This window comes from Chenopodium quinoa, unplaced genomic scaffold (genome assembly GCF_001683475.1).
Source record: "Chenopodium quinoa cultivar QQ74 unplaced genomic scaffold, ASM168347v1, whole genome shotgun sequence".
Taxonomy (NCBI): domain Eukaryota; kingdom Viridiplantae; phylum Streptophyta; class Magnoliopsida; order Caryophyllales; family Amaranthaceae; genus Chenopodium; species Chenopodium quinoa.
In genome coordinates, this window is record NW_018745454.1 from 488,583 (window position 1) to 504,631 (window position 16,049).

A 16,049-nucleotide genomic window follows, 5' to 3' on the forward strand; every position below is an offset into this window, starting at 1 on the left:
TTTGTGAAAGTCGCAACATATAGCTTGTGGCAGTTCTTCCAGGATAATGGGTACTTACATATGTACATTTTTTTTGAAGACCACTTACATATATGTACATTATAGCTAGGTTAATGGCAAAGTTCAGTTTTAGAAAACCGATCAGAAAACTGTTTTTTTTTTTTTTTTTTTTTATTATTATTATTTTAATCAATCTAGTTTTTTATTTTTATTTTTATTATTATTATTAAATATTTAAGTCAAGTGGATGGATGGACTAAAATTGGTAAAAAATAAGGGTCAAAATTAAAACTAATTACAATAGTTACGTATTTAACTGACATTTAAAAAAAAAATTGCATAGAAGTTTATCTAAAATATTCCCTCGAAAAAAGTTTATCTTAAATATTATCGAGATAGGTTTTTTATTTCCTTAAATAAAAAAGATAGATAACCTCCTCCCTCTTATTATATAAACTCATCATAGCAATTATTACAATCCCTATTGTTTGTGTTTGTTTTACATCTTCTCAAATTGATTAGTGAATCATGTCTAAACTACCACCCGGTTATCATTTCAACCCGAAGGACGATGAGCTGATTAACCATTATATTTGGAGAAGAGCATTATATGGTGTTTCTTCATCTTGTCCGAGGATGCCTCTTGTTGATAATATCTTCGGCGAAAATGCTGATCATCCGTCTACTGTCTTCGACTCTTTCGGACAATCTGACCGTGAAGAAGAGGATACAGTTCGGTACTTCTTTACAATTCCCAAGAACGTGTCTAGTGACAAAGATTACAGTTGTGTCAAGAATAGAATTCGAACAGCTGGTAAACATGGTACTTGGAAACTCCAAAGAAGTGATCCTGTTGTTGTCAAGAATACTAGTACTGGCCAAGAGGAAGTCATTGGGTTTCGAAAGCTGTTGAAGTTCATGGAGTCGACGAGCAACGGAGTTGAATGGAGTATGCATGAGTTTACCAGTAAATTGTTGGAGGAGAAGATTAATAATGTCAACAACTTTGTTCTTTGTAGGATCACCAAGAAACCCTCCACAATTAGACAAAAAAGACTACATAGTGTTAGTGTTGCTAATACTACTACTAACAATGATAATGATAATAATGTAGATGTTCAAGAAAACAAAAGGCAACACATAAGCTTGGTACCGGCTGTGATGAAAGAACAAGGAGTTTCTTATGACGGAATCTTTAACCAACAAGTCGGGGTTCCCGTTGATAATAATAATGTGGTGTTAGGACAACATCATCAACAACAAAATCATGTACAAGAAAATCATGAGCAATTAGGTTGTGGTGATGACATGTTATCAATACAAGATTATTCGCGTGGTTCAGACTTTGATCTTGCACCGGAGTGGTCTAGTGAGGGACATAATAATCAAGAATTACAAGAGTTGGTTGGTTCAGATTTTGATCATGAAGCGGAGTTGGCTAAGTTTGCTGAAGAATATGATAATGAAGTTGTATGCGTGGGTGATCAGATGCTTCAAGGTCACGTAGACGACGAATCAGGTTCTGGTGATGACATGATATCAATGCAAGACTTGCTAGGTTCAGATTTTGATATTGAAGCGGAATTAGCTAAGTATTGTCAAGGAGATAATAATCTAGCGGTATGGGCAAACCAATTGGAATTGCAACAATAATAGAATACAGTCAATCAACAAGGGTTTTCTTGTGTCAATGAAACGATTACACAATATTAATTTTCTTTAATCATGTATTTTCCATAATTTTAGTTGAGATTTTACATGTTCTTAGAATTACACATGTGAATTTAATATTAATCCGTGATAATATATGAATCATTCAAAATAGGGTTTGTGATTTGTTATTTTTCTGTCCCTTTAATTTCATAGTTTTTATAGCCTTGATCATCAAATAGTGCTTAATATATAAATCAAACTACCTGGCTTCATTCTTCACCAAATATTTTTCTGTCACTTTTATATTTTATATTTTCTGCCTCTTGTTGATAATATATGTTATTGAGTTTCAGACAAAAACTGTAAAAATACACAAAAGAGCAGTAATAAGGTTTACAATAATGGCTTCATTAATTAATCAATATGACTAAAAAAATTATGACTTAGACGCCTTTATGAGGACACTGCACTGTATTCTTCACTTAATATGACCACATATTTCAAGAACAGAACAGTTCTCAAAGAACTTTTATCAAATGAAAGAAGAGATCAGAACTTGAAATTGTATCCTTTGATAAGAAAGCAGAACTTAGCAGCATTCCTGTCAAGATAGCCACTAGTGAAAAGATGACATTGGAAGTAGCTTCATCGGTAGATCATTAACCACAAGGGTTACATAAATCGAAGGGCCGAATCATTACAAACAAGGGTTACATAGGCTGATCCAAAACATACCAAACACTTGATGACCAGCACCTAACCGAGGGGCCGAATCATTATCCGCAAGGGTTACATAAGTACCAAACTTTTTCACATAGATGCCCACCATGAAATCGATGTAGTTTCTCATCAGCATAACTCATGACTTCACTCTCTGATTGGTTTAAGTATATCCAATTCTCTTCCAAAAACCACTCATTGCAATCTATAATGAGGGGTCTCCCAAACATATTGCCACCTCTAGGTTAAAAAATCAGTTTGACAGGCTCAATGGCCTCTTTTTTTTATGGAAATGACAATATTTGGTGAAGAATGAAGCCAGGTAGTTCGGAAATTTGATCAATAGATCTTGATCCCTTACCCAAATCTATTTTTAAATAGCCAAGAAAGTATCCCGCCTCTCAGATAAAGTCATCAGATATCTATCTCGAGTTAACTTCGACCAGATCGAAGCGGTTACAGTAAAGCAGTCTGAAATATGTGCACCAGTAAAATAATTAAAAGCCATCAATGCAATTAATAAAAAGTTCCCAGCAAGAAAAAATATATTATTATTTCTAAAGGATTTACCTCTTTTCGTCAACTTAAGTTTTCTGTATTCAGAGGTGAGCTCTGCAAGCTCGACGACAAAAGGAGGAGCATGCATAATACAAGGTCAAAGGATGTATCCAAGCAGGTGAAGCATCCATCAGCTTACAGCATATTCACCTGTAATTTCGCACAATGAAACACCAGTCAGTAATCCTAGAACAGAAATTGTCAAGTTTTACAAAGATGAATCTACGGATGGATGGATGACTGGAAAAAAAAAATTATTAAAAAATTATTAAAAAAAAAAAAAAAAAACAGATGACTTGCTGGCAAAAGATAAACGATAATTAGGGTTGAATATGCAGATTGCCAAGGCTCGAATCAAGAGCCACTCAACAAGCATACATTCTATATATATCCAGAAGAATGACACAAATTATCCGAAGCAGTGACCAGAACTTATAGATAGTTTTTGATGTTTTACTCATACCCATATAACTCTACAAGCATCTTCACCTTCAACATCTCAGATACTTGACAAGCTCCAACTTTAATAAAGAACATGCCTCAAACCATTGAAATCTACCAAATACGTAAAAAAATAGTCATCAACAACCATTCAACTTTTACAAGCGAGTTGTTTGGGCCCATACCAGAGGCAGATATAAAAGACGATGTGTCCATGTTTTGCAGTACCATTCAAGTGTAATGAATGACCAAGCATCTACAAGCACTTAAATGCGTCCATCAAGTATAAAACCATATTTGAGACTAAAAGCATAGAATAAACCCACAGGCATTTGGATTAGCATGTTCTAGTTTGGTTCCGGCAATTTTAATTAACCAGTTCAGGTCATATTGGCATCAGCGTCAACGAGCTTGCCAATATAGTCTAATTAGTTTTGCTACTCTTGTTTGTTTTGGTCAATATTGATTTGGTTGAGAGTGAGCTTACCTTGCCATGAGACATCTTGGGTCACTGGTTCAGCCAACTCCAATAATCAGTCTTTCCAGGTATCAAAGCAAAACACCTCAACCAGGCACTGGAGGAAAACAATAGAATTGAAGTAGAAGTGTGTGCCTGGTGGAGAAGTAGGGATTGTCAGTTTGTCACTCTTTTATTCATGAAAAAAAATTAAGGAAAAAAATATCATGAAATAAGAATAATTCTAAAAAGAACTTACCAGAGTCATCAGCTCATCATAACTCATGAGATGGACCCCTATGGAAGACCTATACTTGGGATGACCTTTGGAAGCAATCGGTACTGCTGTGTTGTGTTTGCATCACCCTCAGCTAAAAGGCAGGTTAGCTCATTTTCCAAAGTAGCGTAAGCATCTGCAAATGCCTGAGCAATACCAAAATTGTCAAGACAGATTGCATATAGATTTCTATTCAGAGATATGTGCCACTAAATCCAGTTGACAAAAGTCCGGGTTAACCAAAAAAAATAAAAATAAAAATTAAAAAAAAAAAAGCAAACATTTTGTCTGAAACCAAAATGGCAATAGTTAATGTTAAAAAACTACTTATTGTAAAAAAGATACTAATAGTTCTCTACTGAAACACAAATTCTAAATGTCATCATCATTTAGAACGTCGCATTATAGAGCTTGATGATAGTTTTAACCTTTTATTAATCACCTGGCTTCAGCCCTTATATAAATTGAAGCTTGATCATGATAATTGTATATATTAAATTGAAGATTTGGTCAGATCAATATATTCAAAATAAAGCCAGCCACAAAGTTACGGTATGCAGCTCAGCAAGTCACATTTCAGAAAGGAAAAAAATAATTTAAAAATATATAAATGGACCAACAAATAGATGCAAGTATGTATAAATAAATCTACGTCAAACAAACCTTGATACACTGATGAATCCGGAAGCAATTTTTCCCCACATTATTTGTTGGAAACAAAGGATCATCGATGTAGATTGGATCAATGCTACGGTAGCATGCAGGCAATATATATCAAGATTAGACAGCAATCATGCAATCATAAAATCAAGATAGCAAATCAAACAAGAATGTATGCTGATGCCACAGTAGTCACTCAGTTACCTGCATCCTCTTTCTCTGTTTATATATAACCCACTCCCTTGTATTGAGACACGCATTTGTCGAGGATCAAACACATTCCTGCATCCAGTCAAGGAGTTAGAATGAACAATCCTAGATACCATCAAGATTTAATGTTTAGTCATTGAATTCAGCAGAAACAAAGATTTACACAAATATGACTAATCATCCTTCAACTCACCCAAAGAAGTAAAGAAAATCCATGAAAAGACTCCCAAGGTTCTGCAAAATATTTTACTCTATTGTTAATAAATCAAATATATAACCCAAGTTCAACAAATATTTGGGAACACAACATATTCCAAATACCAGGATTTGTGATAATTATTTGACAGCCTATATTACTCACAAAAGATGCACCCAAAGAAAACTGAATAAGTTATTCGGTCACATGCAAATGTCATAAATCCAAAAACCCATCTAAAATTACCCTCTCTTTTTTTTCCCTGTTCTCCCTTTTTTTGAGGATGATTTTACCAAATTATACTTCAGTTTAGCACTGAGGAATATAACTTGGTTATAGCCATCCCTACCGCTAGAACTGATCTCAGTCAACTAGTCAAAGATACTAATTTCCCTTGACTATTTCAACAAACATGGAATTAAAGAGTGTAAATATACATGATAACTTTTTTTTTTCCTTCTACCAAAGTAATATCTTACTACAGCAACCAATTTAAGCTTAGATATTTAACCTGGACAACCAAGCCCCCTAACATTGACCAACATAAATCATTTATTGTCATGCTTTGTAAGCAAAGTTTATCTTAGGAGATTTTTTTATACTTGTGAGCAAAAATTTTGCAGACAATTGAGGATATATTAATTGATTCCAACAATTATAATATCAATATGGCCCATTCACACAGATAGCATGAAAGATTTAACATGCCAGGCAAGTGATAGATGTCTATGCATATCTAACAGATGCTCCTTTAACACAAAATGCAGCACCTGCCTGCTTTTATTATCTAATAAAAAAAATCTCCCTCAAAGTCTATCATTTTAATTAAATATATTATAAATCGTAAAGCAAATCTAATCAGGGAAAAATAAAGTCTCCAAACTTTATCGACAACCAGTAATTTCACTAAGATTCATACTTGGTTAATAGGCCGCCCATGATGATGCTCATGCTGAAGAAAACGTGTAATCAGCAAAACCTGCAAAAGATTGCAAAATAGCTAAGCTAAGCACTGCACATAATTACAAAACTCTTACCAACAAATGTAAGTGCTACAGGAATTTGGTAGAAAAATAAACCAAAACAAATCACCATATTTCAATTATGATTGAAATCAGGAAACGCACAAGGAAGAGGGTAACAAAACTAAGAACAACAAAACTTGGCAAGCAATTATGTACTACAAGTAACAATGTAGCATAATAGAAAATCAGGTAAAATATTTACCAAACAGTATGAACTCAAGCCTCCCGAGTACGATTGATCAAGGCTACGGTCTGCTAAAAATTGCTTCAGTACCAAAGCCAGGGGAATGGCAGCAGGAAACTGGTCGGTAAGCTGTTTAACCTGCATAGCACATCTTGGAATGAAAACAATACTGATACAGGAACCCATTAATAGCTTCATCACAAACTAAACAAAAGGGATTTGTCAAGGGACCAACTAACCAAAAGCTTAAACTGATGTCCCAAGATTGGTTTATATTTTATCAGGATTTTCATTAGTTTTCCAACATAAGATTATAAGAAATTAGCAATAACAAATAAGTAAATAGTTGAAGCAATTACTTTCAGCACCAGATTAACCATTATATATGTCCAGCAGAGAATTAGCAATTATTGTCCCGAATTTAGCATCATTATGGCCAAATAAATGACTACAAACACAACCTAACTATTTTAACAATACACTTACAGTTTGCAACATTTTAACTGGGAACCAATAGTTTAAAATGATGATATAATAAGAAACAACTGAAAACCGAAGTAGAATGCATACCAATTCAGTTGTTTGCAGTCCTGTATGTGAGGGTGACTTAAAACTAATGTCTAGACGAACTGATATACAATCTTTGTTACAGTTGATAACTTTTGAGTGAGTCGATTGAGGAGCACTATCTGAGCCAATAGTATCAATTTTACCAACAGATCGTCCATCATTCAGCTTATTTTGTCCCCTTAAAGATATGTGCACAGTAGGCGCAGCAGTTGTAGTCACAAAATCATGTGGAACATCCACTACTAGCATGATAATGGGGATCTACAACAAAGGGAAAAGATTGATCATCAAAATCCGAAAGAGCAACCTCATTTGGTAGAGATATAATAAAAAAAAGAGTTGTTACCGCTGTATTCTCCACAGTCTTCAAAGAATCAGCTTTTACCCATTCCTGATTTCCCAGGTATCGAGCAGCATGCTGGAAGATTCATCATGTCAGATTAAAAATAGCTTTCTAAAAGGTCCACAATTAATGAACCACTTGAAAATAAGCAGACAAAAGAGTAATGATAGGTAGACAAAAGTCAAGAATCAAGAAGAAAATCAGGCAGATGAAAATCAATGAGCATAACTAGACTTTGAGAGCAGCTTAACTCATAGATGAATCTCATTTGAAGGTAAAATGCCACTTATCTAAAAAGTGAAAAATACTCTATGGAAGCCAACAGCAGCAGCAAAGTATTTCATCTATCAATTAACTCAATGCCCACTACATTAAACTTAACATAAACATAAATTTTGGCATACGCATCCAATAAATGATGTCCAGGAAGTAAGAATCAACTATTTAACTACAATACTGGAGCAACAAGCAGCATAGAGTAATGAAAGGAGGTACTAACTTACAGAAGTAAGCTAAATGAGTAGTTTAAAAATTAAATAAATTTGGTGAAGCAATTATTCTCAATTTTTTTCATCTGCAAGCAATATGGAGCAAGATATAACAAAACACTTGGAAAAAGCAAGAAGATCAGACACTGCAGTGGACAGACATATGGTTTAGAAAAATAATCAATCAAGGACTTAGTGCTGCTTGCTCATTACATCTCTACCACGAACCCAAGTATACCAAAACTTTGAGCAATGACCAGTGTAGCAAAAGAAGAACAGAGTCATAACATCAATGGCAGTAACACCGAATTAACAACTCTATCTTAAACTTACTTGTAGACATGTTTCCTTTATGCTATTACGGCCTTCTAAGATTCCAGCTTCCTTAATAGGCTCCTGGAAATGCATCAACACGTTATGCCAAAACACAGAAAAGAGCACAAACTTCAAACAAGAAAGTACAAATTAAAAAAGAACAAAAAATACTCACCAAGTTTCTCACTGGAGGAAGACAAACCACAAGATCCACATCACTTGTCGGAAGGGACAAGCCGGTGGCATTGGAACCAAATATATTGGTCCTGGAACGAGGCCAGAGAACTTGGAGCGAACGTGTCACCCGCTTCACCGCCCAATTAACATAAGGTCTCCTAATTAAATTCCCGGCAGCAACCTTGATCATTACAATAGGGGGGAAAAACATTTATATGCAGCATTGCTGTAGGGAAGAGAATGTAGACTTGGGAGGCACTACAATGTTCAAAGAAACGCACACAAGCTGCATCCAAACTAAAAAAAATAACAAGATTTCAAGCAACTACCTGCTTACAAAAGTAGTCAATTTCTTCATGAAGAAGATTGTGCATCAACGGGAGAGATGCCTTCCGTTTTGAGCAATTTACCAACTCAGGTGGTTGCACAGGAAGAGCAACATCAGGCTGCAGTTAAGTAAGGTGACAAGCTCAGATTTATTGTGAGCAATAAAGTAAAAGCAACAACAAAGAGGACTCACATACATGTTCCTGATCATGAGTTAACTGGGAGATTGCAATTAAGCGATCTTGCAGTATTGCTCCAGGCAAAGGCTGAACCATTTTCCGAGCAGCAAAGTTCTTATTTTTCCAAGATGGCCACATTACTTCAGCACCATCAACACGTAAACAAGCTTCTTCAACATTAGTCCCATCATGAAACCATCCTCTTACACCCAGGTGTCTTGGGCTGGAGCTACCAGACCTAACAATTGGAAAGCCTTTATGTTTTCTGGAGTCTCCTACAGAAGAAGGTGGAGGAGGACGGGGAGCACGTGGAACACAAAGCACTACAGGTGAAGGTGGGCGTTTAATTCTAGGATGTTCACACCTGTTTGGAGGAACGCGAGGACTTCTTAATTCACGATTACACTTGAACTCGGATCTTGATCTTTCCCTTGATATACTTGGAATTATAATAGGCCGGAGTATTGGGTAAGGAAGCGAATCTCCAGATTTGGCATCACAATCACCAGATATACTGGCCAAAGATCCTGGAAGTTTATCTTCCAACTCCAAGTCTGTCATTGTTGAGGAGCTATGAACCATTTTTCCTTCATTCCCGGACCTAACATAACCAATTGGTTGATGCCCTGGAGGCAAAGACTCGAAAGGAGAACAAAAAGGAGCAGCAGATGGGGAATTTAGTCCATTTGTACTATAAGATGATGAAAATGCAACCATGTCATCAACAGTCCTATTCATGTCAGCTTCGCGCCAAGCCCATGAACTGTCATCAGAACTAAGAGAAGGAGGGCGAGAGAAACTAGCTCCCCGATAATCAGAAGGATTCCAATACATGACGCCGCCACCAAAGAATTGATTGTAGTCCTTGCCAGAGACAGCATGGACTTCATATTCTTCTTCTGATACCCAATGGCTATCATATTCATCAGCTAACTCTTGTGCGCTTGGTGGTTCAGAGAAGTCAAAGTAGTCTGCAAAGTATTTTCTTTCTTCTTCACTACTTAAAGCACCTTTATGAGGACTTTGGGCAGCAAAGCTTTGTTGTTTTCCAGCTTGACGCCTTGAAATAAATGGAGAATCATAATTACAAGTCTGTACAACAGGGGACCAATCCAAACTAGCTGGTAATGGTTGTGGCATAATCCTACCCATCTGTCCTCCAATATTAGAACTTGTCTGATGCATCTGTTGTATGAAAGAATGTTGAAAATGATTTTGCCAGTTGTGACCAACTTCCAAATGCAATCGGTCTGTAGCAGGTGGAAGATGCTGTGAATTGAAGCCAGCCAAACGATTAGGGGCCACAGTAGGCCATTCATATGAGGGATAATATGCAGGAATTACAGCTTCACCATTATACCAACTCTGGTTATCTTGTTCACAGATCAGGTTTGTTTTACTTTTATCATCTACGATTTTTCCACACGATGACGTGGCATTTGTGCTGCAGAAAGCATGATCCTCATGACCATCGTCATCTTTTTGAGCAATTTGACTATTCTCATACTCTGTTGCAGCCACTATAACAGGGTCTCCGTCAGAATTAGCTTCATAAACACTTTTAAATTCTGTCGTCAGTTCAACAGGACTCATATCAGATTCCACTAAATGATTATCAGTTTCCATGTTGGGAACTACAGCATTCTTCAGCTTATTCGAAAGCAAGTGACAGTTAATCCTGGGACGATGTTGGTCTTCCACAGAAGATGTTATATCACCTCGTTCAGAGCTACGCAGATTGACCTCAGTACATCCAGCCTTACCGTAGCAAGGAGCTAAATTCTGCTGACCATTCAGACAACTAATAGAAGCTTCATTTGACAACTTTTTCACACCAGCAGCGTGATCCATAGAGATATGTTCTTTCTCACATTGTGTGGTGGTACAGGAAGAGAAAGCAGTCTGTGTTTCAGCTGAAGTGTTGAGGACTTTACTTGCAGAATCCGGCTTCCCACGCAACTTCTTTTTATTTTGTTTTCCCTTCTTTGCAGAAGAAGTTTGTGACCTCTCAGAAGCCGACGTCTGGTCCTTTACCTGTTTATGTCAGTGTTTCAGTAGTCTAAAAAGATTAATTAAAAAAAAAAAGAATTCAATTTTCAAGAAGGCAGTCGACCAAAACAAATACTACACTGTGCAACCTAACATTATTCCTTTCCCCAAAGAGAGAGGCATTATACATCCACTAACTCCCTTAAGATTCCCCACCCCCCCACGTTGCTCAACAGGTTGATGCAAGCATGCCCAAAACTAGATTCATTGCCTTGAAATATCTGAATTCATAAGTAACAAAATCATTTTTTCTCTATTATAAAACTGATCCGCAACAAAAGCAAAAGAAGGAGAGAGAAATACCTCAAGAGTCTTGTCAAGTACAAAGTCATTATTGCAATTCCTTATAGCTGGATTTATCTTTTTGGAATTACGATTCTTTCCCTTCTTACGTTGAGTTCCACCCTGCTTCTCCTTTGATTTATTTGCCACTATATTATGGTTCTCCTCATCCATTAGTTCAAATTTAATGTAATCAAGTGAAACAGCCATAAGTAATCCTCTCAATTTCCTCAATATGCCATCTGCAATCATATTTACAGAATCCAAAGAGCTGAAAAAGATCTTCTCCTTATTAAATTTATCATGAGGGCAAGTTAGTGCCATTTCAATTATAACCTGAAGCACAAACAACCGATTCACGACATGCCTTAATGTGGTAGGTGGCCTGGAAGAAGGTGAAACTAGATCAGATGTCAAGCCTAATTCTGCTCGTCTTTGTAAATGCTCTGTAGTGGGTGCATTCTGATCTCTGTATCTCACAGATTGCTCCTCCGCTAAACCGAAATTCCACAATTCGTCCTCCATGCTCCCATCAGCGCCTTTTAAGATTTCACCCGTCTGAAAACTTAGAGTAGTCAGAAGTCAGACTATAGTTCAGCAATGGCCAAAGTCCAAGGCAGCAACTTCATATTTTTCATACAAAAAATCCCCTATACCAAGTACCTATATACTTTACAAGAAAAGCTTGAGTCCTTCCCCACCATAAGCTCAAAAGAAAGCCGTATAGCAGAAAAAGTCATCGTCACTTAACCTCCAGACTTGCCAAGCTTTTTTTAGTAAAGCATGGCTATGGTATCTTGGAAATTGGGATAGAAGCTTCTTTCTTTAATATTGGACCATCAAGGTATTTGTAACATAAAAATTTGAGAACCAAGCAAGTAGTTTTACAAATAAGTGAGTTTGCATAGACTTCCATTGTCAATGCCTATGTTCTAAAAACCACCTCCATGCTCCAGGAGGTAAGCATTCTCCAGATAGCCTCAATTAGTCAGTCATACCTTGTAACCCACATATAGATTTGTAACATTGCATCAGCTGCGTCATCTGCGTCTAAAAAGGAGAAAAAAAACTAGGACCGGGAGAATGAAAAAGAAGATAAACTAACTCTTCTGAGAAAAATTAGATTGTTTCTTCAAGAGAGCACTATATCCTTCTAACAACAGCATCTTTCAAATCCTTTAGAAAAATTAATCGTGAAATGTCTATAAAGCAAGTCAAAGTTAATAAATAAATATAAAAAAAAGGGGGGGCATACTTCTCAGTTCTCACTTATCCTAACAAAAATCTTCTATGAGTGACAAAGAGAGTCACAAATACATTACCAAAACACAAAACATGTAGGTTAACATTGGGGTTTTGGACCCTAATATTTAATTTGGCTGAATATGTTGAATACTTTAGAATGAAGGAATGGACAATGGTTGACATTATTTATCCTTAGACTTGACATGCTTGTGGATGGTTAACAATGTAGCAAAGAACTGAAACTAAAGAAAAACAGTTCAAAGATTTTATTTATTTACAGAAACACCTTACTGTCTATCTATGTTAAAATACACAAACTTATGCTTTAGTAGCACGGCCTTTTTTTGTATGGTCTTAACTCTTAAGCCATTTCCACCTATTTCATATTTTCATACGCTTGTAAAAGAAGGGCAAACATACTCTTTTTTGAGCTATGCAAGAAAAGAAGAGTTCCCCAGCATTCAGCATTTGGGTTTCTTGACTCTCCAAACATCTACAGTCATACAACCTAAAGCTACTTGATTCCAACATAGTTTCAAATCATTTCCATCTAGTACTTCGTTTAACACTACAATGCACTCGACTCTTTCCAACAAATACCATGAATATTAACCTTGCTTCCTCAAATCCAAAATGCAAGTGTATTTAACCAATTGATTTAGATCCCATCATACAAGTCATTCAACCATATCAATGCAACATTATTGTTTTTCTTATAATACAGTAACAAATTGAAATAACAATATAGGTCATTCCACAATTCAAATACAACATAGAATGCCACTCCACAAACCAATGCAATTCAAACATATTCAAACCAATTCTTATAATTTGAATCAAAGGGAGTAAATTAAGTTAAATGACAGTATCAAAAAACTTATAAATTGGAGGACATACTATAGATTTCGCGGTCTTCCCCAAAACCATCCGAAACACCTTCCTTTTCATCCCATCATCCAACTTCTCCCACCAATCAACACACCCTTTCTTCCTCCAATACGCATTTACCCCCAATCCAACAGCACTGTTAGCCTTCTCTTTCAACTTCACCCCTCTCTTCTTCCCACCATTACCATTCACCCACGCCAACCTCAACGCCACCTCAACCCGATTCGCCACAAACGCCTCGAGACCATAATACCCTTTACCCTTCAACCACCCCAACTCAGGCCACTCATTCCCCAACTCAACCCAGTCCGAATTCGACCCATTTAAAAAACCCGAGTCCGAAACCCGGTCCATAACCCGAACAAACTGATCAAAATCCTCAAGAAACCCCTCACGAAACGTCACCGTATCAAGGGTTTGAGCACCCGAAGAAACCCCAGAACACTCAGAAGAGGAAAAGAGAAGAATCGACGATCGAAGCAAACGACTCGACTCATTGGAATCAGCAACTCGAGCGAGTAACCCACGAGATCGGCGAGTACAAATGGTGGGTAGAGAATCCTCTGAAGGAAGGTCAGGGAGGAGGAAGAAGGTAACGTGAGAAGAGAGAAAGAGGTGGGAACGCATGCGAAGGAGAAGCTGAGTGAAAGTGGGGTCGACAATGGTGAGGTGGGCCAGTCTTTGGGGAGGAGAGAGAGAAGAAAACCATTTCAAAATGGCGGATTTATCTGGGTTCGGGTTTGGGTTTAGGGTCGGGTTTTTGTACAGAGAGATGTAAGAAGGTAAGATGTCGATGATTTGCTTGGAATCCATTGATGCGGGTGGTTTAGACGGCGGAGAAGAGCGTTGATTGTGTGATATCTCCATTGAACTGTAAAACCAGCTAACACAGGTAGGAGGAGAGAGAAAGGAGAAGACTGTTGTTTTTTATCGCCGAAATGTATGGAGCGTTGTTTTATTTTGTTTATTTAATTAATTTATTTAACTACTCGTAATTCATTCATTTCTTTGGTTTATGCACGGATTACAAGTTTTACAACTACAAGTACTTATTTTGGCATTTCTAACTTTTTAAACTTGTTCATGTATTTAAGCGTTGTTTGACAATTGGCTGTTGGTCATTGATTGTTGGTTGTCGGCTATTTTAGTTGGCTAATTTGACTGACTGTTTAGATTGGTTTTTGAATTGGTTGTTTGAGTAAAGTTGTAGTGTTTGGTAAATTGGCTTATTGGGTGCTAGCTGTTGTTAAACTACACATACTAATTAGTAATTATTAACATTAATTGTTATTATAGATAATAATTTTTTATAACTAATTATAATTTAAATTAATTAATTATTGGTTATTAATTAATAATAATTGTATTAGTTATAAATTTATAATTATCAATAATAATGTACTATAAATTACTAATACTTTAAATACTAATTATTAAACACTAATAATTTATGTTTCAAAGAAATTATTAATTATCAAATATTTAATTATCAAATATTCAATTATTAATTATTGATTATTAATTATTAGTTATTAGTTATTAGTTATTAATTATTAATTACTAATTATTAATTATTAGTTATCAATTATTAATTAATTATTAATAATTAATTACTAATTATTAAAATTTAATTACTAATTATCTTTTATTGTGACTAATTATTATTAATCAAAAGTTAATTATGTCAACAAGCCAAAAGCTGCTCCAACTAGCTTTTTGCTTTTGGCTTAAAACCAGCTTTTCAGCAAGTTAAAAAAAGTCAATAATCAAACATGTTTTTTGGTTGTTTGACCAACTTGAAGAAGCCAAAAGCCAGCTAAAAAGATGGTTTCCAAACACCTCATTAATATCTATGGCGTCAATTACTCCCTCCGTTTTTAAATACTTGCTCCATTTCTTCATGTGCAGAGTTTTAGAAGAAATTGGAAAAAGTAATAAAATATGGATGTAGTGGGATCGGTGAAAGAATAAAAAATGTAAAAAAACAAAAGTAGGGAAGAGAATATATATTGGGTCCACTAGGTGAGAAAAATTAATTAAACATTGTAAAAGTTTTCCCAATAAGGAAATGGAGCAAGTATTTAAAAAAAGCATCAAATGGAAAGTGGAGCGAGTATTTAAAAATGGAGGGAGTAAATTTTGTGATTTTATATACTACTTCTGTTTCATTTGATTGCAACGATTTGATATAAAGTGGAGTGGAAAAATGTCTAATCGTTGCAAATAATATGAAACGGAGGTAGTACAAACCTCATTTGAAATGTGCTTGCCAAGATTTGACCCTTAGTTTTAGGTTTGGAAGTCAAAGAATTAGCCAACTATTCTAACCTCTAATCTCTCTTTTCTTTTGTAATTAGACCTTGTGATTTGCAATTATATACATTTATATTTATGTTTATTACATAATTGATAATTAGTTCAAATGGTTAATTAATCATCCGTATTTGCATCATTGTTGGAAAATATTTGTAAAAGCAATTGTGGACCATCTACGGGGGCTATTAGGGGTCTAGCCTCTAGCCCATAGTAGAGACCAAAAAATTCTTACTCCTGTTGCAAAAGTTCAATAAAGATTGTCATTTATGTGAACATGTATAGGCAATTAGTTCTAGGGCACATAGTATCAAAAGATGGTGTTTATGTTGATCCATCTAAGGTAGAAGCAATTAAATTATGGTCGGTTCCTAAGAATGCTTCAGAGGTACGTTCTTTTCATGGTTTAGCTTCTTTCTATAGAAGATTTGAAAAAAAAAAAAACCTTTTCTATTATTGTTGCACCTATGACTGAATATTTGAAGAAAGAGT

General features: G+C 35.7%; 2 protein-coding genes across 4 annotated transcripts; one reads left to right on the forward strand and one right to left on the reverse strand.

The window, feature by feature from the left end:
• Positions 1–528: 528 nt before the first annotated feature.
• Positions 529–1,653, forward strand: LOC110714301 (NAC domain-containing protein 14-like). The gene has a single exon (XM_021892805.1). It carries the CDS (start codon positions 529–531, stop codon positions 1,651–1,653), a length of 1,125 nt encoding a protein of 374 aa, XP_021748497.1.
• Positions 1,654–2,190: 537 nt separating this feature from the next.
• LOC110714581 lies at positions 2,191–14,404 on the reverse strand. Of its 3 annotated transcripts, XM_021893121.1 has the most exons (18): positions 13,254–14,404; positions 11,133–11,669; positions 8,799–10,814; positions 8,604–8,720; positions 8,273–8,455; positions 8,116–8,178; positions 7,298–7,369; positions 6,952–7,212; positions 6,400–6,519; positions 6,092–6,151; positions 5,170–5,210; positions 4,971–5,048; positions 4,770–4,854; positions 4,089–4,252; positions 3,860–3,985; positions 3,395–3,486; positions 2,944–3,081; positions 2,191–2,844 (listed from the first exon to the last, which is right to left on the reverse strand). In XM_021893121.1, the coding sequence occupies exons 1-14, from the start codon at positions 14,109–14,111 to the stop codon at positions 4,127–4,129; spliced, it is 4,617 nt and encodes a 1,538-aa protein (XP_021748813.1). In that variant the 5' UTR covers positions 14,112–14,404; the 3' UTR covers positions 2,191–2,844; positions 2,944–3,081; positions 3,395–3,486; positions 3,860–3,985; positions 4,089–4,126. The 3 variants fall into 3 exon arrangements, with proteins under 3 accessions (XP_021748813.1, XP_021748811.1, XP_021748814.1); XM_021893119.1 differs by lacking the exon at positions 3,395–3,486; XM_021893122.1 differs by lacking the exon at positions 3,395–3,486 and having other exon boundaries at positions 11,133–11,676; positions 13,254–13,382.
• Positions 14,405–16,049: the final 1,645 nt, after the last annotated feature.

Bases quoted from the DNA above. Each gene is read 5' to 3' on its own strand.
- LOC110714581 (XM_021893119.1), bottom strand. From the start codon at position 14,111: ATGGAGATATCACACAATCAACGCTCTTCTCCGCCGTCTAAACCACCC. The intron at 8,456-8,603 runs GTAGTTGCTTGA...GTAATGATCAAG, and splicing joins TTGACTACTTTTGTAAGCAG to GTTGCTGCCGGGAATTTAAT. The intron at 5,211-6,091 runs GTATGAATCTTA...AATATTTTGCAG, and splicing joins ATGGGCGGCCTATTAACCAA to AACCTTGGGAGTCTTTTCAT.
- LOC110714301 (XM_021892805.1), top strand. From the start codon at position 529: ATGTCTAAACTACCACCCGGTTATCATTTCAACCCGAAGGACGATGAG.